The 23,176-nt window shown below is 36.3% G+C and overlaps 1 protein-coding gene across 2 annotated transcripts in view; it reads right to left on the bottom strand.

The window, feature by feature from the left end:
• Positions 1-227: 227 nt before the first annotated feature.
• The window catches only part of RYK (receptor like tyrosine kinase), a 96,710-nt gene continuing 73,761 nt past the window's right edge, over positions 228-23,176 (bottom strand). For both annotated transcript variants that reach the window (XM_004477114.4, XM_058294981.1), the window contains exons 10-15: positions 21,331-21,400; positions 15,224-15,356; positions 13,918-14,027; positions 13,594-13,753; positions 2,321-2,457; positions 228-1,358 (exon numbers count right to left, since the gene is read on the bottom strand). In XM_004477114.4, coding sequence (XP_004477171.3) covers positions 1,247-1,358; positions 2,321-2,457; positions 13,594-13,753; positions 13,918-14,027; positions 15,224-15,356; positions 21,331-21,400 — 722 coding nt within the window. In that variant the 3' untranslated portion in view covers positions 228-1,246. The remainder of the gene's footprint in view (positions 1,359-2,320; positions 2,458-13,593; positions 13,754-13,917; positions 14,028-15,223; positions 15,357-21,330; positions 21,401-23,176) is intronic.

A 23,176-nucleotide genomic window follows, 5' to 3' on the forward strand; every position in this document is an offset into this window, starting at 1 on the left:
AGCTTTGTAGTAAAGTTTCAGTGTTGTCATAACCTCCTTGTAACAATAACTCAAAGTTTTTATTAGAAACTGGAGGCTGAGTAGAGGCAGCTCTAATTGTGTTCGAACTTTGAAGTGTAAGTTGAAACCACTCATGATATAAAGCACGAATACCTAGTTTTTGCATGTTCATGGGCTTATCATGTACAACGAGCAATCAAAAATATCATAAACAGTATTTCTGATACTATAATATAAAAACAAATCCTTTAATAGTTCACATGTTTTAAAAAAACAAATCTTATACTTTAGCCAGCCTTGAAAATAAGCACAAAATTTACCAGTTTACTCTGTTTTACCCATGCCAACTCCAGCACCCACTCTGTGCATAGCACTATTCTAGGTGCAATGAAAGGGATTCTTAACCTTAGAAATGTAGTATCACTTTCTGGAATTGTATTATCTCCCTTTTCAGAGAATAAAAATAAATAAAACAGCTATTGTTTACTATTAACCTCCCCAAGCCCACTTCTGACTCATGGAAAAGCAAATTTCTGCCCAATTTAAGATATAATGAACTCAGCTCCTGATTCCCTCAAAATAAAAAAAGAATTCCATTTTATTAAAAAAATAAAATAAAAAATAAGCCATTTTTCATATAAGAGCAGTTTCTGTTTCTAATAAGAATTACAAAAAATTTAATTTGAGCTCTTCTATACATTTCTACCTCCAATAATGCCTTTTCTTGTACAAGGTATACCAGACTTCTTTTTGTTGCTTTTCCTTTCCTAAGAAAAGTGGTGTATCTTGAAGGCAAATCATTTCCAAGATTAGTGATAAAAATATGTTAAAAAACTTTAAAGGTGGATCACCTTCAAATTACCTTGATGAAGACAAAAAAAAAAAAAAAGCAGCTATTTCCACACTAAAATAGCTATTCCAAATATCTGTGTTTAAACAATTTTAAAAACTGTTTCTTTTGTAAGAATGCACCCCTAGTCCAAAGTAACTATGTTTTAAAAATCTTTAGGCCAAAAAAAATTACAAAAACCCTTTCAGGTCAATCTAATAAAAGTGATATCTAGAAAAGATTCCACATTATTAAGTCTGTCTTAAAGAGTTCAGATTCTAAAGCATTTCTAAGGCACAGTGTGGAAGACAAGTGTGCTTCTGCTGGCGTTGTGCTACACACGAAGCATCTGTGACTGGCCCCCAATGAGCCCCGACGGGCATCTTCCTCGGGAAGCTGCTGGGATTGTGAGCGCGATCAGACGTAGGCTCCCAGGGCTGCATGGAACTCAGTGAGACACTGGACCAGCTGCTGGAACTTGGGCCTCTCCTCTGGGTCTAAGGCCCAGCAACAGGCCATCACAGCAAATCTGCAGAAGTGACAAAATGGAAAATCTGGCTAGTAAGGAGATACTGCTCCTGACCATTTGATCATTTATTTTCTCTGACTAAATGTGGGCATGCAGAGGATAAGAAATTAAAAATCAACTTTGCTATCTGTTGAACAGTTCTGGAATGTAAAGAGTTTATCTGGGTTATAGGTATGGATTTCAATTTTCCACAAGATCTCTATCAAAACCTACCAGTGATTACAGACATTTAAAGTAAATAATTAAAGCACAGTTAAAATAATAATCTATATTATTATCTTGTATTTAAGTTCTGAGAAAGAACTTGCAAGAAGAGGAAGGGAAGCCTTTAGCGTCTAAGCTGTAAGAGTCATGAATCTATAGTAAAAACCAGTGCAAAAGTTGCTTCCTTGCCATGGCCTAGAAACCTTCAGAAGGTTTTAGAACTAGAGCATACTCACCCATGAATAGCCTCCTGTCCCTGCCAACCCCAACTCCATTACATGGGAAGATGAGATTGTGATGAAAACAGGAAACAGGAATTAACTATTTCACTCACTAGCTCAGACCATTTTCCTTATGCATCAATTTATACTAATTGACAAGGCAAGATGACAATGAAAAAAGCTTTTTATAACTAAATATGTCCTTAAGGCTGCATAAACAAATGTCATCACTTAACTCTACAGAAAATAATCTACAGTCTCCAGTGGGTTTCTTCACTGCAAATGTTAGTCCTCTGGGTTAGAATAAGCACTAAAAATATAAAATACCAGGAGAGCCCTAATGTTAAATGCACGAAGTGAATATGCCTGCCTGACTTTGTGGTTCTCCTTAAGAGTCATATCTGAAGGATCATTATTATCACAAGGGAGAATATGTATGAACTTGTATGAATATGAAAATCTGCTCTTTTTATTTATTTTTTCTCAATATAATAATAAATGTAATAAAACACGGTCTTTGAGCTCAGGAAAACTCACAGTTCATCAGGACAGTTGATTGGCTGGGCTATCCGGTAGCCATCTTTCAGGTATGCGGCCATCTCGAAGGGATCAATGTCCACATATGGTGTTTGGCCCAGAGTCATGAGCTCCCACAGCGTCACTCCGAAGGCCCACTAAGGAAAAGAGCAGTAGCAGAAAGAGCGGGACGTTTAAAACAGCCGACAGGGTGCTGCTGCCTATTCGTTAGCTAGCCAAAGCCCCAATCAGCAGTTCAACTAACCTTCTTTTAAAAACTTGATTTCAACTTCAAAACTAAAATAATAGACAAAAGGTAGCTTAACAAATCAGGGAAGTATTTCTTTTAAAAAAATTCTGTCCAGGAACATTTCATTTATTTAATCCTAAAAACAAACTCAATTGTTTCTCCAGTGTTTTAAAAGATGAAAAATGGGCACTAACTGATTAAATGACATGACCGAGGTTTCCTTGTGGGGAGGGGAGGGGAGGGGAGGGGACGGGAGGGGAGGGAAGGGAAGGGAAAAGAGCCTGATCATATTCACATCTCATAATGCATCCTTTACTCTGAATATTAGTATTGTATATTCTACGGTTATTAGATCTGTTGGAAGAAATAGTTTTTACTATTTCTTAGAATTACCCATCACCCAAAACTGTTAACTATATCTGATTTTCCAAATATGGAATTTATAACTTTAGATATTCTACCTATTCTGCATAACTGAGAAGAAAATAAGTGTAACTTTGGTCTAATTAGAAAGAAGAACTTCCTGAGAATTAGTGAAATAAATGAAACATGTAAAATACAAGTAGCCATGAATTTTTACTATATTCAAAATAATTTAAATTAACAACAAAAGTGTCCTAAAACAATGTTCTTCTGTTTTTGCCTGAGTAAATGATCAGATTTATTTAAAATCAATACGAGAACTATTGATAGGAGCAGGACTCCTAAGCAGTGGCAACAGGGTCCGTTCACACTGACCAGGGCCCCACGCCGTGCTGTGGCCCTGGGCAGTGCATGGAGGACAGGCCACGTGTCTGCACGGAGCTGCTGCCAGCTGGCTGGGAAGGACTCAAAGCGGGGATTCCCGCTGCTCTGCTGCCTGGTGGGAATGCTGAGACGAGGGTCAGAATAGCTGAAGCCTGATGAGGAAGAAGAAGGAAACTAAGCCTGGATACCATGATATCATGTTTATGAGTGCCTACAAGTTCTGGGTGTTTTGCATCCTTCATCTCATTAACTTTTCACAAGAAACCTGTGAGAATTACAGACAGCCTGCTATTAATATTAAAGGAAATGAAATTAAGGCACAGAGAAGTAACTTTCCCCAAAATACATTTTTAATAACTAAAAGGATGGACAACCACCACACCAAGGAACCAAGAGAGTCTACAGCTGCAGGCACAAGAGTCCCATCCACCAGCCATGTGGGATCAAAGTCCCCTCTCAATTTAGAGGTAGAGTGGGCATCGCCATCCCAGGGTCCTGAAGATGGAGAAATAAAATATGGACTAGAGTGGACTGACTGATATTCTACTATAGAATTATTGTGATTCTAGCAATGGAAGAAATTATATCACTGATGTGGAGACAGTGGCCACAGGAGTTGCTAAAGGCAGGGAGGGAAAAGGAGGTGTGATATGGGGGCATTTTCAGGACTTGGAGTTGTCCTGAATGATATTGCAGGGGCAGATGCAGGACACTACACATCCTGCCATAGCCCACTGAATGGACTCAGGGAGACTGTAAACTACAATGTAAACTATTATCCCTGCTATGTAGCAGAGCTCCAAAATGTATCCATCAAATGCAATGAACGTATCACACTAATGAAAGAAGTTCTTGATGTGGGAAGTGTGGGGTGTGGGGAATGGGACATACAGGACCCTCCTATATTTTTTAATGTAACATTTTATGTGATCTACGTATCTTTTAAAAATATTAAAAAGACTAAAAGAAAAAAGGTAAAAATGAAAAAAACACAACTCAAAAATAAGTCTATTTATGAAGTACAGTGCATTAAATTTCAGATATTGAAAAATTACATTCTATTTTTCAATAAAAACAAAATGCAGAAATACTTTTTAAGAAAAGGTTTTTAAAACTTTTTATCAGTGAACAATAGTTTTCTTATCAGAACCCACAGAAATCAGAAAATAATGGAATGACAACTTTAAAAATATTTTTAACTGCCAGTGGAGAATTCCATATTGAACCAAAATATCCTTTTAAAAAATAAAGGCAAAATATAATGTCTCTCACACAAAAGCTGAGAGGATATCTCACTAGCAGACAGAGACACAACTGTAGGATATGTGAAAGCAGTACTTAGTGTGAAAGGAAATATGATACCAGATGGAAACTTGGATCTTTTTAAATATTTTTTCCTCTTTATTTTTTAAAAATGTTACATTCAAAAAATAAGAGGTCCCCCCACCCTCCTTGTTCTTAGTATTTCTTTTTTTTTAATTTTTAAAAATTCATTTATTCATTTATTCATTTAAAATATTACATTCAAAAAACAGGAAACTTGGATCTATACAAAGAATGAAGAATGCTGAAAATATATGGGTAACTATTAAGGTTGTTTTTTCCCCTCATTTTTAATCTTCCTGAAGAGATAAAATGTTTAAAGCAAAAACAGCAAAAATGTACCCTGGGGTTTATTACATATATAGAAGTAAAATAATGTCCACACAATCTGGTAGTGCCTCAGAAAATGGAAAATAGAATTACCATATGACCCAGTAGGCAATCCCACTTCTTGATATATAACCAAAGAACTGAAAGCTGGGGCTCAAACAAAAATCTACCACAATGGAATATTATTCAAGTGTAAAAAGGAATGCAGTTCTGATGCATACAACAATAAAGATGAACCTTGAAGACATCATGTTGAAAGAAATAAGCCAGACACAAAATGACATATATTGTACGACCTCACTTACGTGAATTACCTCAAACAAGCAAACCTCAGGGAGACAGATGGTGGTTTACAGGTCACCAGGGGCCAAGGGTAGGGCGGGGAAAGGGGGTGGAGTGGGAGGAGGGAGTTATAGCTTAAGTGGGGGGCAGTTTCTATTTGAAGTGATGAAAGAGTAGGAGCAATGGATGTTGGTGATGGTAGCACAATATTGTGAATATAATTAATACTACTGAATTGTACACTGGAATTTGTCTAAAATGGGAAATTTTGTGCTGTGTATTTGTTACTTCAATTAAAAGTTAAAAACAAGAAAAGTAACCCCGCAGTAGCATAAAGGATGGAGGGATGAGTAGGAACGTTACAAGGTGCTTACATTATATATGACGTGGTATATATTTGACAGTAGGTGTACTGTAAACCCTAGCACAGGTTTCTCAACGTTTGCATTACTGACAATCTGGGCCAGATAATTCTTCATTGTTAGGCGCTGTCCTGTGCATCCTAAGATACTTATTAATTGCATCCATGGCCTCTACCCTCTAGATGCCAATAGCACCCCGCTCCCCATTTAACATTCAAAAAATTGCCAGGATTAAAAAGATACAAATTACCAATATAAAGAATGAACAGGGGGACATCATTATAGATCCTATAGACATAAAAAAATATAAGTGAAATATTATTAATTTTATGCCAATAAATTCAGTAACCTAGATGAAATGAACAAATTCCTTGAAAGATACAACTTACCAAAAAAGACCCAAAAACAAACAGAAAATCTCTACTGCCCTATAACTATTAATGAAAGTCAATTCATAATTAGAAACCTTTCCACAAAAAAAAACTCCAGGTCCAAAAGGTTTCACTAGTGAATTCTATCAAATTTGAATGAAAAAATAATACTAATCCTACACAAATTATTTCAGAAGAGAAAGAAATATTTCCCAACACATTTTGAGGCCAGCAATCCTTTAAATACAAAACCAAAGTGTTTGGCCTTTTGGAACCTAGTATCTTTTTCATTATGGTGGGGTAAAGCCCACTCTTGGGATGTGTGCTTTAGGGGAACAAAGGGACAGATAGAGATTGATGTATAGTTTTAAAAATTCTACAGAGATACAGAGCCTACTGGAATTACTGGTTTAAGGGGAACATTCTACTCTGATCAAGAATGGAACAATGGTATCAAATTAATAAAAGTAAAAGGAAGGTGCCTGCTTACATCCAGGTACTTGACTATCTTAAATTTTTACTTTATATAAACTTTAATAATTATAGTGATTAGTAAGTACAGTGCTTTTTAAAAAGAAAATGTGTCCAACTTCCATAGAGAAGATAGTTCATGCATAGATGGAACAGAACCTAAAGAAATGAAACTTGTTGGGAGGCTGTTATCACCCCTTCTTCCTGAGACTAAATGGGCCTAATATTCGCTGATTGTTCCCCACAGGGAAAAGAATAATCAATACAAACTAGATTTTGGAGGAAGAAACAAAGGGAATTGGTATCAAGTGGATACTGTATCCTTTACACAGGGAATAACCCCATCCACTGACAAGGAAGGTACACACTAACAACTTCTGTCAGGGGACTTTTGACAGTAATGTTGGTGGTGTCTAAGATCTGGAATTGTGCACGGATATCACAATAGTGTATCAGCATTTAAACATGACTTTAAAAATTTACTTCTCTGACATTGTTAAGTCCACATTATTATCATGAAGTATTCACCTAAGGTTCTCTTAGTACATATTGCAACACTAATAAACACCACAAAAAAAGAACATCAAGCCAAAGGGCACACTGCAGTTTCATTTCCTTAAAAGCCAACAAAAGTGATTAATTACATGTTGGCTCACCAACCCTTAAAACAAAACCCAAAACCAAATGGCACAAGGATGATTTGTGGAAAACTTGCTCTCTAAAGCCTTCCGATAACTGAACCATTTAAAATTTAGGCACTTATTCTATAATTTCCTTTTGTTTGACGTCTTTGGAAAGAGGGCAATGAGAAGGTCAAACTGTTTTTTCCAGAGTTTTACAAGAGACTGCTGATACTTCCATTTAAAGGATATTTAGAGAATAATAATGTTCCTGCATTCATCTTATTCCTTCCCCCCAATTTGTTATTTAATAGCTTCCTAATATATAGTATGTAAAACAGATTTTTCCCACTTACAACATATACTGGTGTGACTTTTTAAAAAGTATAAAAATGAAATTCTTTTTAGTGTTAACCGAAGTTAGGGCTATTGAAATAAGAGATTTCCATTCCATTACTTCAGGAATTTGTATCAATACAAAAATTTCTGTTTTGAAACAGTGACGACCTTTAATTTTTCATGCCAGTATACTATATACTGGTGATACAAGAATTTCCATTTTAAATTATCTCACCTGACTACAATAAAAGTACAATCAGGTGTTCCATGGCTAGACCTTTCTTTTAATTCTAGAAACCTAACATGCCTTTTTTACATATGAATATGGATTCAGAGGGCCAAACTGTAATTAATTTACGTATGTCAAGTGCTTTCCAAGTTGCCTAATGATAAGATACACCTAGGATGTTTGTTCAAAGTATAGATTCCCCAATCCTAGCCTAATATTCTGAAGCTTAGAACCCAGTAATTTTAACAAGAGTCCCAACTGCGTTTCAGGATTCAGCAAATTTAGGAGCTAGATTAAGCTACGTCAGCGGTGGTGGAAAGACAGTGAAGAACTATTTTTATTTTGTTATTTTTACTGTAGTATGGCTGACATACAACAGAATATACATAATGTGCTCAATTTGAGATTCTGGCATATGTATCCCCTGAAAACTTTACCAAAATCAAGATAATGAATACATCTATCACCTCCAAAAGATTCTTCTTGCTATAATCCTTCCTTCCAACCCCTCCCCACCACTACCTTTATCTGCTTCCTTTCACTATAGTTTGTATTTTCTAGAATTTTATACAAATGAAAACATAAAAACTGTACTTCTTTTTTTGGCCTACTTTCTTTCACTCAGCATAACTACTCTGAGATTCATCCATGATGGAGCATATATGACACTTCACTCCCTTTTACTGTTAAATATAGTATATAATAGTATAGCTGAATAGTATGTACATAGCACAGTTTGTTTATCCAATCATCTCTTGATGGACATTTGGACTGTTTCCAACTAATAAAAATAAAGGCATTATGGACATTTGTGTACAAGTATTTGTAAGGACATACACTTTTGTTTATCTAGGAGCAGAATAACTGGATCAGATGTACTTATATGTTTAATTTTTAAGAAGCTTCCCAAATGTTTTCCACAGTAGTTGGACCATTTTATACTCTGACAAGTAGTTTAAGTGAGCTCTAGATTCCTTCAAATCACTAATGTGATTTGTTCAGTCTTTAAATTTTTAACTTCCAAAGGGGTATGCAATGGTATCTCACATGGTTTCAATTTGCATTTCCCTAATAATTAATGTTGATCATATTTTCATGTGCTCATTTGACGTGAACATATTTATTGGTAAATTACCTGTTCAGATATTTTTATTTTGGGTTGCTCCATTAGTGAGTTTTTAGAGTTTATATATTTTAGATGTATGTCCTTTATCAAATAAATGACTTGCAATTATTTTCTCCCAGTGTGACTTTTCTTTTCATTCTCTTGTTTATTTCAAAGAGCACAATATTAATATTTTGATAAAGTCCTATTTGTTCTTTTATGACTCTTGCTTTTGGTGTCTTATCTAAGAAATCTTTGCTTAACCCAAAGTCCCAAAGATTTTCTGCTACATTTTCTTCTAGAAGTTTTATAGTTTTAGATTTTACATTTAAAAGTCTGTGATCCAGGTTGAGTGAATTTTTACATGTAGAAAGAAGACGACAATGTGAGGCCATTTAGGATTTTTTTACACAGTCCACTGTACAGCTGTCTGGGAATAAGATTAATACTTTTGGCTGAGAATGTTCTTAAAATAAATGACCCAAAACAATCTCTTCTTAATGTTAATAATATTAAACCCTAAATCTAAGTTTATTTCCTAAATATTAATATCTCAAATGATCCTTTCGTGTCTACATATTTTCCAGATGTCTTAAATTTCTTTTAAAAGGAATTAGCCTTCCATCACCCTAAGCTAACAGGAGTAATAAGCACTCTGTTGTAGATGCAATTTCTAGGTAATATTACAGATTTCCCTCTTCTTCTAGGTAAACTTTAATGTTCAAAAAATAAATAATATAAAGGGACAAGAAAGAGAGTCTGAACTTACCTTGCATCCTAAAAACTGTTCACATAACTTAAAAAGGATCTTAGTGTGGAAGTCATTTCCTTGACTTGTTTTTCCCAAGAAAATGCTTTTTAAATACAATTCCATGCTACAAAGACCAGAAAACCAGCAAAAAAGAAACTCTAAACTGTGCATTCCCGATTACATTGTCTCTTAATGCAAGATAGTCTCAACAGCAGAATTATGCTAGCTACTGTAATTAGATAAGTAATTTGAAAAAAACAAAAATCTAGAAATCTATTTTGAAATTTTAAAAAAAGTCACAAAAAAAGTCTATGGTCCTATCCACATCTGACAAAAACAATAAAAACAATATCCAGAAATTCTTAAGAATGCCTATGATGATGTCATGTCTTGGAATAATATTAGAAAGAGATTTATGACTATTCAAATCTAGATCTGCAAGCTTCCTAAGTTTACCAGTTAAAAGTTGAGATTAATATTATAGGAATCTTGACATAATGAAATATGGAATCCTTCCAGTTAAAAGTTGCAAAAACACAGCCCAGAGACACAATGTATTTTTCTTAAGATGGAAAACATGAATATATTTCTAAAAAATAATGTAGAAATTTTAACTACTAAGAAATATGAAAATGTTAGAGTATTTTTAAAGGACTGAGAAAATATTCCTTTCAAGGTAGCAATATCCTTTGTTGGGTGCTTCATTTATACCTAAAAATATGTTTTTTACCCTTACAGAGAAACTCTGGTGGGAGTGGGGTTATGTTACTTACTTTGCATATGATTCCGAACGAAGTTTTTCAGCCTCAAAATAGACATGATGCTTTTAATTCCCAACTGCATCCATAAAAGTGGAAAAAGAGCATAACAATTGTGTAGACACATTTTCAATACAAATGTGAAGAAGCTCTCTTTAACATTTGTGCTTTAATATACTTGACTAAAAAAATACTCAATCCCACAAAACTGAAAGATCGAATTTTCACACTAACAGTCACATGATAGTCATAAAATGAAAGGATGCTCCCACTCCTTTCAATCCTAATTATTTAAGCCAAAAGATATTCAGAGAATATCTAATTAAAAAAAAAAAAAGGAAACAAATTTATAGGAATCAAAGAAGAAAAATCTGAGCATTTTAAGAGTAAACCATGGGGAAGCAGATGCGGCTCAAGCGACTGGGTTCCTGTCTACCGTATGGGAGGTCCAGGGTTCCGTTCCAGGGCTCCGTTCCAGGGCTCCTGGTGAAAGTGAACTGGCCCATGTGGAGTGCTGGCCCATGTGCATTGCTGGCCTGAGTGGAGAGCTGGCGCAGCAAGATGACGCAACAAAAAAAGACACAGAGGAGAGACACTAAGAGATGCAGCAGGCCAGGGAGCCACACAGGTATTTCAAGTTAAGTTTATGCCAAGACACACTGAAAGTAATGATGATTTTGGAGTGATTCTCTCGTTAAGTTGCTCATTTAAGTTCATGGTGATTTTTTAATTTAATGTGTTCAAGCAGCAGCAAGGTATCTGATATGACTGCATTCTGACAGAAGACAAATTTTTACATAAAATATGTGAACTCTTGCAAAATTTTTAAAATATCATAATCATAAAAAGATACCAAGTTTTACATATGATTTTGAAATGTTCTTCCTAACTAATAAATCATGTATCCTCAACATGAACTTTGCCAGCTAATATAGGGCAATGTATCCAACCGAAGAAAAGCCAATAACATTTTTTAGAGATGTATTACTAATTCCAGTCTCACTGGTTGAAGTATATCTACCATCTAATCTAATTTTCACTCTGGGGTTCCTGGAAAATATTTTTGAGCATAAATGTTATTGAAAAATAACATTTTAATGATGTATGGTTACATATGGTTTTCTAGGTAAGGTTTTATGCATTTATGGTTAAATACGGACAATGTAATACTTTGCAAATGTTAAAACAACAAAGGACATTATTAAGTAGAGATATGACGTGGTCTCCAAAATATATTTTCAAGTGAGAAAAGCAAGGTTCAGTAGGATACATATAGTATGCCATAATTTTATGTATAAGTAGGAGAAAAATTAGAACAGGTATGTATACTTCTTTATTACATATGCACTGAAAACCTCTGGAGGGATACATTTGGAAGCAATAATAATAATTACCTTGGAGAAAGGGAAATGGGTAGTTAGGGAGCAGGATCTGGAAGGAAACTTTTCACTTAGAAATAAAAATATTAAAAATTACGCATTGTGGGAGAGGATGTGGCTCAAGTGGTTGAGCACCTGCTTCCCACATGGGAGGTCCCAGGTTCAATTCCTGACCCCAGTTCCTCAAAAAAAAAAAAAAAAAAAAAAAAATTAAGCAATGCGTATTTTGTGGGCCTCCACCTTGCAAGCAAACAGCCACTATTGGCCATATTGCACACACCTCTGAAATATTAGCTAATAATAATCCACTATCAAAGAGAATAACTGAACCATCTCCAGTCTCCTGGAACTACATCATGAAGTTACATGAAATACTTGCAGACTATCATCCGAGAAGCACCCTTAAAACGACTATAAAGCCATGAGCCTAGCTACGGATTCACAACTGCCACTTCATTTCAGCTTAGGCAGCTGGTGCGACAGGTGACATTCCTTCCCAGATCATTCATATTTTTTTAATTGCCTTTAACAGATGCATAGATCACAAAAAATGTTACATTAAAAAATATGAGGTTCCCATACACCCCACACCCCACCTCCCCACTCCTCCCACATCAACACCCTCTTTCATCCCTGTGGCACATTCACTGCATTTGGTGAATACATTTTGGGGCACTGCTGCCGTGCACAGATTATACCTTACATTGTACTTTACACTCTCCCCCAGTATATTCAGGGGATTATGGCAGGATATATAATGTCCAGCATCTGTCCCTGCAATATCTATGAGGACAACTCCAAGTCCCAAAAATGCCCCCACATCACATCTCTTACTCCCTCTCCCTGCCCTCAGCAACTACCAAGGCACTGTCTTCACATCAACGCTACAGTTTCTTCCATTGCTAGAGTCACTACAGTTCTATAGTAGAATATTAGTGAGTCCACTCCAATCCATATTTTATTCCTCCACCCTGTGAATCCTGGGATAATAATGTCCACTCGAAATCAGCAGCCACCAGACTCTGGAAGAAGTGAGGAAGGTTTCTCTCCTACAATCTCTGGGGGAGCATGGCCCTGCCTACACCCTGATTCCAAACTTCTGGCCTCCGGAACTGCTACAGAAAAAAACCTCTGTTGTTTTAAGCCACCAATGTTGTGGTAATTTGCTACTGTACCCACAGGAAACTAATACACTGAGGAAAAGAATATTTAAATAGCAATTCTTAGAGCATATGAACTCAGAACTAAAAACCTAACCCTAAATTATAAATAAAATACATCAAGACTCAAGATACAATGATATGGTAAACCCAATTCTTAACAGTTGAAACTGTGAAGTAAACTACTCTGTAAGATTTTACATGTAATAACAACAGACATCACTGAGTGATTCACTGAGTGAGTGAGCAGAAGTTTAACTTACTATCTTACTGTTCAGCTACATTAATAAAAATCACCAGGCAAGAGTTGTGAAAGTAAACTAAGCTTATTCTTCAGAACCACCCAGAAACAGACAGAGGTCTGAGAAAGTGACATGTGGGGAAAGATAAAATAATGGCCAACAATACTAGGAAGAGGTCATTTGAAAAAAGAACAATATATCTTTATGACCTGGAAACCACTGGGTCATTTCAGAGTTTTTCCCAAAAAGAAAAACACTTCAATACTGTAACTTCTCTAAGCCTCAATATCCTTATCCTTAAAACTGGGATAACAGTGCCGACCTCACAGTGTTAACAATGCCCCCCTTAGAGGCTGAACGCGAAGATGAAAAAAAATTGCACATAGTGCTGATCCATGCATAGGGTCACAGCTTCTCTGCATAAACTGGCTAAGTCAATGCTAACTACACTTGCTTTATGGGAGAAAAATTTCAGCAAAGAGTTAGCTACTACATACAAAAATGAAAAAGGGAAACACGTTAAAGCAGAAAGCTTTTTCTCCATTTTCTTGCTATCCAGGGATCCCAACACTTACCACATCACTGGCACTGGAAAATTCATTATTAACTAGACTTTCAAGAGCCATCCATCGAACTGGCCTGTTTTCATTGTCCCCTAGACAGTGATAGTCCATGGGGAACAAGTCTCTTGAGAGGGCATTGTCTGTGATCTTCACTTGAAGCGTATCATCAATTCTGAAAAGTTAAGACATGAACAACAAATGCAATCAGAATATTTAAAAACCATGGATCACGGTTACCCTTGAATACAACATGATCCCCATTGTGACTCCTGGAGAGAACTCCAAATCCAGGGAGCACCAAATATCACATGAGAGTGACAAGTTCATGGCACCTACACACAATTCCTAGCAGCTAGATCTTTGTGGATGACTTCCCTTCTGGCCAGATAGCTCATTCCGCAGGCAATCTGAATGGCCATGTGTACCAGGTCCTGTTGAGAAATTGCCTGTGAAAACAGAAAATGACAGTATTTATAGTCAACACAGAAATTATGATGGCTGCCACTTAGTTACACATTCCTACTCCTTATAAACACACTCCTTCTCAAACACACACTGATTTTTAAAAAGTTACTCTTACCAAGAATATGTTCCCATAGTTCCCTGCACTTATATTGACTATAGTTCTTGCCATCCTTTAATTTACTATTCACTTGACTGTCTTTTCTCATCTGTCAGGTATGTTATGTACCCAACATCTAGCACATATGGTAGCTGCTCAATAAAATATCTGTTCAATTAATGCTGAATTCTCAAAGTAGTATTTCAAATGCTTATTATCCAAGAACTTCTTTTCTTTTAAAAGAGTAGTTCTTATTAGGAGATAATCCCTGGGGACTGTTTTAAAATTAATATAAGTCTACAGTACTTCTTACTGATAAGCTCCTTTAGAGGCATGTCAGTTTATGGACTGAGGAATGAAAGCCTTCCCTAGCTGATGCTGATGGGCCACAGCTCCCAGCCACATGTTTGGAACCCCAACTTTAATCCTGTATATACAAGACTCATACTTCATACTGAGCCAAATAGTTGTGCAACCTTTGAATTCATTTTCTCCTGGCAACTGTACTAAGTACATTGTTAAAAATCCTAAAACCAATTTAAAAGGGCTTTGTGATACAGCTAGCGGCATAAAGAATTTGGAAGCTGGCCAAACACTTCACAGCTATGTACACAAGCAGTGATGAGAGAGATACTCTTAGGTGACTAGTCTTAAAGCCAAGCATATTAAGAAAATACCCAATTGTACCCCAAAATCTAAACCTCTAGTCACCACCAACTTTTGGTATAATATGGACCAAATGACTCTGTAAAGTCTATTTCCATTCCTAAAAGGAAGATCTAGTATCAGTGCCTTCAAAGAGTTACTAGGAAAATGACTACGATGGTTACAGAGGGCTTGAGGTAACTACGAATACACACACAGAGGGACTGTAAAGAAAACATCAGCCTCAGCAAAGCACAGGGCTTAAGACAGGACTCATAAACTGTATTTTCTTCTAAATCAACATGTTATAAGTATTTTCTGGTTTCTTTTTTAATACCTTTAAGCACTTCATATATAAGAATGCTACCACCTCCTTTCAAAGATACTATCAGAAGCTACTGGTAAATAATTGGTACTTAGGCAAATTTTTCTCACCTGAGGATTATTGGCCTCTACTAATTTGCACTGCCTTAAGAACAATTTAAGATTCCCCCAATTCATGTAAGGCAATATCACCATGGGCTTTTCTCCTTCTTCTATACACACATGAGTAATAGGAAGAAGATTTCTATAAAATAATAAGAAATTGGGAAAAAGACAAGTGAAATTTAAAACCCCATGAGCTAAAACAAAAAACAAAAAAACCTCATGAGCTTATTAACGAAAAGTTTATAATAAAATATAGCCTACTTAAAAATCCCAAACGTACTTAAAAACACAATTAATGCTCCAAGTGTAATATTATAAATGCTCTGCATTTTAAACAAGACTTAAATGTTCCCCATATGTGCAATTTCTTGATAGGGAAAAGTTATAAACTCAAAGTTATTTCCTGTGGACTGGATTCTCTAGATATACTCCGGCCTCACTAAATCTTTACTCCACAGAGTAATCAAAAGCACCTAAGAAATGACCTTGCTATGATGAAATCCCATTTATTCCATCATCAAACTTAAAAACATAAAGCCCCAATCCAGAAATTGCCACAAAAGCTAAGAAGTCCTTACCTACTCACATGGGATTTAGAATCAGGTTTTTGAATCCTTATTTTACCATTTATACCTGTGTGACTATCTTTCTCTCAGCCTTAGTTTCTCTACCTATAACACGGGGATCCGACCAGTAAAAGGCTACTGTGATGACAAAATAAAAGCAAGCATACAGTAGGTAAACACACACTTCATTCTAATAGCTAATGGCATTTCTTCCAATGATATCTGACAATAATGTTAAATTTTTCCAAAGTTATATAACTTTCTGCATAATTACTTCATCTTCCCCACTAAGCTGAAAATGGACAGTAGACAAAAGCTATCATGGATTCTTATTTTTAAACCCAACACTCTGTGTTCTGTTCCACGTATAACAAGCACTTAATAAATATTTGATAAACACAGAAATAACAATAGCCTTAAAAATGTCCATACTCTTTTAACTTAGCAAATTCTACTTCTCAGGATGTTTAACACGGAAATATCAAACATAAAAAAAGCTACATGAACAAGGATAGTTAATGCAATATTAGTAGCAAAAAATTGCAAACAACTTGAATGTCCAAAAGCAAGGTAAGAGTATTCCCAAATAAGAGAATAGTATGTAACAAAAAGGCACAAAAGGATGTGACGAATACGAGTAAAGGCTTATCTTATAGGAAAGCAAGATACAAAACTCATGTATGTTTGCTGGATAATAACAGATACAGAGGAGATAATAAAATTCTGCACAGAAATATACCAAGAACTAAGTGTTATTTTTGTTGAGTTGTAGAACTTTACTTTTCTGTATTTCCTAAATTTTCTCAATTGAGCATGCATAACTTTTAAAACCAGTCATAAAATTCCTGACTAACACTGCACAATGGGCAAATCTGTGGGCTCCCCTCCTAGTGTGCAGGAGTTACAAACACAAGGATAGCATGAACCCTGAAGAGCTGGGAAAATGAGGACTCACATGAGGCTTCAGTAAACCATACAAGGTTAACTCTGTACGATTTCTGCCTGTGTTACAGGCTAAGAATGGTGATGACTATTAGCCCCATTTTACAGGCAAGGAAACACATGGGGAGAGAAGTTAGGTAGCCTGCAAGTACATGGAGAAAAACTGAATCCAAAACCCTTGTGATTTCCTCTGGACCACTGGATATTCCTCCCCCCAGGGAAGCAATGGGGAGTACAGGGGAGATTACAGAGTTTCCTGTCACACCAAGTCTCATGCACACCGACAGTACTCTAGCACTTTACATTCAGGATTAACCTGAGCATACCCTCATTTCAGGAGCAATGTGGTGAGTGAGCTGTCCATCCTCTTCAATCCCCAAAAGATACTTCTGATCCTTTTTTTGTGACTGATACTCATTTAGCAGAGTTAAAGGCATTTCATCCAGGCACAATGAGTCTACAGGATGAGGTCACATCTTTTATTCTACTATCAGAAGATTAAGAACCCACTGAGAGAAGTAACAAGCTGCATGAAAATGTTTCCCAGTACAAACAATAGCTCTTCATTCTTCCTGTTTTATAAAGGAAAAGAGGAAAGTGAAGAAAGTCTGGGATCTGTAAGAAGAGTGGATGAGAGCAGAAGAAGGTGTAGTAGAGGAAGAACAAGATATAGTAGAGTAGGTACTGTAGGGGTATGAAACAAAAACTGCAACCAATTCTCCTTCTTGCTGAGTGTACTTGCAAAGTAAGAGCTGTGAGGAGTTCAGCATAAGAAGTGCTCACCATCAGGCATTCTTGGATCAGTGGAAAAGTAGAAGCTCAAGAGAATACTTGCGGAAACCTGACGTGTCTCAATTGATAAAGCATCTACCATATGGAGGGTCCAAGGTTCAATCCCCAGGGCCTCCTAACCTGTGGGATAAGCTGGCCCACATTCAGTGCTGCTGCATGCAAGGAATGCCATGCCACGCAGGGGCGCCCCCACGTAGTGGTGCCCCATGTGCAAAAAGTGCACCCCACCAAGAGTCACCCTGCTTGAAAAAAAAGAGCAGCCCGCCCAGGAGTGGCACCACACACAGGGAGAGTTGACGCAGCAAAATGATGTAACAAATAGAGACGCGGTTTCCCGGTGCTACCAGATAATGCAAGTGGATGCAGAAGCACACAGAGTGAATGGACACAGAAAGCAGATAATTGGGGGAAGGGGAGAGAAATAAAATAAATCTTAAAAAAAAAAAAACTTGCTATGAGGCATTTCTGATACAACTGTAATAGTTTGAAATTTATCTTTCATTTATACAGCTATTTTAACTTAAAATAAAAATCATTCTCACAAATTCTAGTGGATAAAGGAGTGAAAAGATTTCAGAATGCTTCAAAATATCTCAACACCATTTCAGCCTTTACTCATGGGATGTTAAAACATGCAGTAAACACACTGAATTAGCACAACCAGTAAAAAGATTTTAAAAATCTGAAACCAGGTGTTATTTCCTGATGAGGATGTATTGAGTTTGCTTATAAATCCCCATGTGACCTCTGAATATCATTATTTTATCCCAAGTACCTAGCAGAGTTCCCAACACAAAATGGGCATTTAAAAATTAGAATGAAAGAATGAACAAACAAATGTGTACACACACAGCCATGAAGAGTCAGACATGGGGGGTGGAGGGTGGGGTGGAGGATGTACTGTAGGCCCTGGTCTCCTTAGAAATGAAATAAACTGCACAGTGAATGGCAAGTGTAACAGACTTTCTGCACACTGAAAACAAGTTTTTCTTATTATAAACTACAAGTTCTGGTGTCTTATTGCCAGGAAAAACAATCAACCATGACCAAACTAAAATCTGCCTCTAGAAGACTTCTTTCAAACACTCTATGTCCTGTATCAAATAATCCCAGTTCAGTGCGTCATTCCACTCCATAGCCTACGGGTAGCCTGAGCTGCTAACTCACCCTGGTAGAAGGCTGGAAAATCCCATAGCTTACACCCACATGCGAGAATGACTACAAACGCTTGCTCTGAACATTTTTCAGCCAAAGCATCTTTCAAGGGCTAAAGTAAATAAAAACTATTTCTTGGGAAAATCCTGGTTTTGCCTACACTTACCCGGCAGCCCACTTCTGTGCTGAGGTGGGGCAGACCTTTCATTAGGGCAAGAACACCATCTAGGTCCATAAGCAGTAGGTTAACGCTCCGTATTAGCTCTAAAAGTTTTTGCCTCTTCCCTCTAGCATCAACATAACAGAACATCAAACACTCCCAACGCCACCAAAAAGGACATTCCAACTGATCATGACCCAACTCTTACAGAAGCCCAGAGGAAAAAGTATGGGTTTTTGTTTGTTTTTAATATAGTCAAGGGATGAGTTATCCATCCCCAACTCTGCGAATCATGGGTTCTACTACTGATCAATGGAAGGCAAAATTTTTTAATCACATGACTATAATGCTTTAAAGGAACACTGTCACTGTCCCTCAATTATGTGCATTCAATGTTTTAAAATGTTCCTATAGGACTTATAACTTATTTCTTAAAACTATCCAAAAAGTATGTCTTTTCATTATACTAATTAATGTTTCCAATATATGATAAGCGAAATGAGACATCTGTCCAGGAATGTGCAACTAGGAAATCTTTTTTTCTCTCCCAAGGAAACTGTTTCTTTCCTTTCTGGTAGTAAGCTTTATCAACTTTGATTATATCTATCATCCTTACTGCCAAAAATCTGAGAGTCTTTTGTATTCAATCGCAGCAAAAATATTTGTCCTTATTATTAGCTTATTTGTTTTCTACCACTACAACCTCAAAACAGTTTTCTTTTTCATTACCATTTTATTGATATTACTGTTGCTGCCTTCTTTTCAGGCCCTCAGATCCTTTTGAATATGAACTAAAATATTAAACACTATAAAAATAAAGCTCTGTGCAGTCATTTTATTTTTTAGGATGCTAGTAAAAGCCCAGAAATTAAAATTTAAATGTATGATTCATTTTCTATCTTTTTTCATCAGAAGTTTATACCTATCTTCCAACAGGGAGCTCATCCCTGTTGGAAGATAGGTTTCATTTTTCTTTTTTAAAGATTGATTGATTTTCCCCCTTCGCCTCCCCCTCTCCATGCCCTGATGTTTTTGCTGTCTGTGTCCATTTGCTGTGTGATCTTCTGTATCCATTTCTCTTTTTGTCTTTTCTTCTCATTTTTTCTCCTCTAGGATTGATCAGGATTCAATCCTGGGGATCTCTGATGTGAAGAGAGTTTCCCTGTCAGCTGCACTACCTCAGTTTTTGGTTTCTGCTGCACTTCACTTTGACTCTCCCCTTTGTCTCTTTTTGGTTGTATCATCATCTTGCTGTGTGACTCACTTGCACAGGTACTAGTTCACTGTGGAGGCATTTAGCTTGCCACATGGGCACTGAGGGTACTGGTTCACCATGCAGGCACTCACGCAGGCCCTTGGCTCACCACATGGGCACTCGGCTCACAGTGCAGGCACTTGGCTCACTGTGCAGGCACGCTTTCTCTTCTTCCTTTTCACCAGGAGGCCCCAGGGATCTAACCCGGGTCCGAGCATATGGTAGGCGGAGGCCTGATCACTTGAGCCCCATAGCTTCCCCACAGTTTCATTTTTTAAAACACGTGACCAAATTTTCAGCAGGCATACAAATTAAGTTGACTCTGTATTAGTACTAAAAAAAAACTTTGCCCCAATGGATACTATCATACTTTATGATGCTATATTTAACCCCTATTGGTACAGAAGGTAGAAATTTTTGTAACTATTTTAATAGCTCCGTGACAGAACTGGTAATCAAGCTTTAAAAAAAAGCTCTTCATATAAAACTACAATTTTGGTTTTTTTTCACCATACTATGACCTAATGACCATATGTAAGGAATTGGTTAAATAAAATATCATTACATAGTCAATGAACCATTTATAGACTTTTTAAACATAAACGAGGACATGGATTTGTAGTTACTGACATGAAAGTTGCATACATTGTTTCACTAAACTAAAAAGCAGGTTAAACAATAGGCATGCTCTTCTTGTCGAAGATAATAATGCTATTGTTTTTATATAGGAAAATGCCCCTTTTAGGGGGACAGGGAATATATCCTGGAAATCCACTGAAAGTGTTGAGATGTCCAATTTACTTTAAAATATTTTCACATATACAAATAGGTAAACATATACTCACCAACATCCAGCAAATAAGGCAAAATGTTAACTATCACTGAATCTAGGAGGTGGGTTTAAAATCTGGTAAAATTATTCATTAGAGTAACTTCATAACAAAGATGTTTTTAAATGTATGAAATATGCTCATAGAAATGCATAAATTATTTCTGAAAAGTTCAGCTGTGATTATCCACATGTGGTTCACACACTGCCCTTCTTTATACATTTTCTCCTTTATAATTCACTGTGTTTAAATTTTGTACAATGGGCATCCATTTCATTTTTATATTCAGAAAAAAGCTAGTAAGCAATTCCAAAGCTTTCAATTCAGAACTTATCACAATGTTCCTAAAATGAAAATGCAGCACAAAATGTTACCATGGTTAACATGTAAATGCTGGTGGTTTCCCCTCTCACCTGTGATGAAGACCTCGTAGCTTACAACTTTCAGTAAGCATCATTGTCACCTGAATTTCAGAAGCTTGATCTACATGAAGAAAAGAAACTATCGTGAATGATAATACTATATACGTGACATTAGTATTTACTGCTCTAAGTAAATAATTATGTTGAACTATGAGGTAAATTTTCTTTACAAATTACAGGATGGTGAATCTAAAACAGGTCTAGTCTAAAGTTCCACTGGAATAGATAGGAGTCTCATTTAACTAGTCACCTTGAAGAAACCATTAAGAATAAATTTGACTACAGAAAAATTAGAAATTCAGTAGGGTTCCTTAAACAAAGTAGAGAGAGAAAGAACACCCCTGGAAGCACATTTGATAAATAGAGGACTAATTTTTTTTTCCTTCCTTAAAGAACTTATTCAAATCTCTAAAGAAAAAAAATAGAAAAAGAGGCAAAAAATTTAAAAGCACAGTTTATATTGAGAAGATAAACATAAGTAACCAACAAAATTACAAAATTATTTTCAGTCTCATTCCTAAGATACTGAAATACTGGAAGAGATGAAAAATTTAGCTATAGGCCAGTTTGGGCAAGAGTGTGAGGAAACAGGCTTATCAAAGCAACTTGGGGTACAGGAAGAAAACACAAATTGCTACAATCTTTCAGGAAGACAAAAAACATGTAATAAGATTTTAAACACATATACCAGGTTTGCCTCATCAATATTACTAATATTCTACCCTACAGATATACCCATAAAATCTCATCTACATGTACTATAACAAGAATGCTCAAATATAACAGTTAAAAAAATCAAAATGAACAAAGTGTCCATCATCAGAGAACTACGTAAATTAGAATACTGGAATATTATGTGGCTACTTAAGAAAAACGGGATAGTACTTTAAATTTAACAAGCAAGGTGCTGGGAAGCAGATGTGTCTCAAGCAATTGGGCTCCTGTCTACCATATGGGAGGTGCCGGGTTTGATTCCTGGGGCCTCCTGGTAAAGGAAGGCTGGCCTGCGCCAGAAAACTGGCGGCCCGCACCACAGAGAGCTGGCTCAGCAAGATGACGCAACAAAGGGAGACACAGAAGACAGAGAGTGAGAGACCAAGGGAGATGGGTGGCTCAAGCAACTGAGTGCATGTCTCCCACACTGGAAGTCCTGGGATTGGTTCCCAGTGCCTCCTAAAGAAAAAGACGAGAAGAAAAGACAAGCAGACACGGAAAGAACACACAGCAAATGGGCATAGAGAGAAGACAGTGAGCGCAAACAACAAGGGGGGGGGGGGGTGGAATAAAAAATGTAAAAAAAGAAACAGTATCTTCTTTAAAAAAAAAAGTAATGTACAAAACTCTGTGCTTGGTGTGATCAGTAGTTTTAAAATCAGACATACATGGTTTGTTTCATTTCTTACCCATGGAGAGAATCATAACAAATTGTAATGGTTATTTCTGATGATGGGAAGAGATTTACACCTTTCTGTTCTGTTCACACTTTCTAACCTATTTCTAACCTATGTACAACTACACTAAAAATAATAATAACCACAGTTCTGAATGGAGATTATAACCCATCATTTTGTTTTCTTCTTACCACTCTGAAGTTTAAAAAAAAAAAAACCATTAAATTAACAGAAAAATGTCACCGTTCATATAATCAAAATTAGAATAATTATTCCACTTTACTTTTAGTTTCTAAACTAATGGTTTTTGGTCCAAAATGACAAAATAGAATTTAGTTCAATGTGGTTTTTTTTAAAGAAAACATTATAAAGCAATTTACCAATATCTCTCACTTATACCTCCAAAAGAAATTTTGAGCCATCAAATATCTGTACAAATCACTAAG

Source organism: Dasypus novemcinctus, chromosome 4 (genome assembly GCF_030445035.2).
Source record: "Dasypus novemcinctus isolate mDasNov1 chromosome 4, mDasNov1.1.hap2, whole genome shotgun sequence".
Taxonomy (NCBI): Eukaryota; Metazoa; Chordata; class Mammalia; order Cingulata; family Dasypodidae; genus Dasypus; species Dasypus novemcinctus.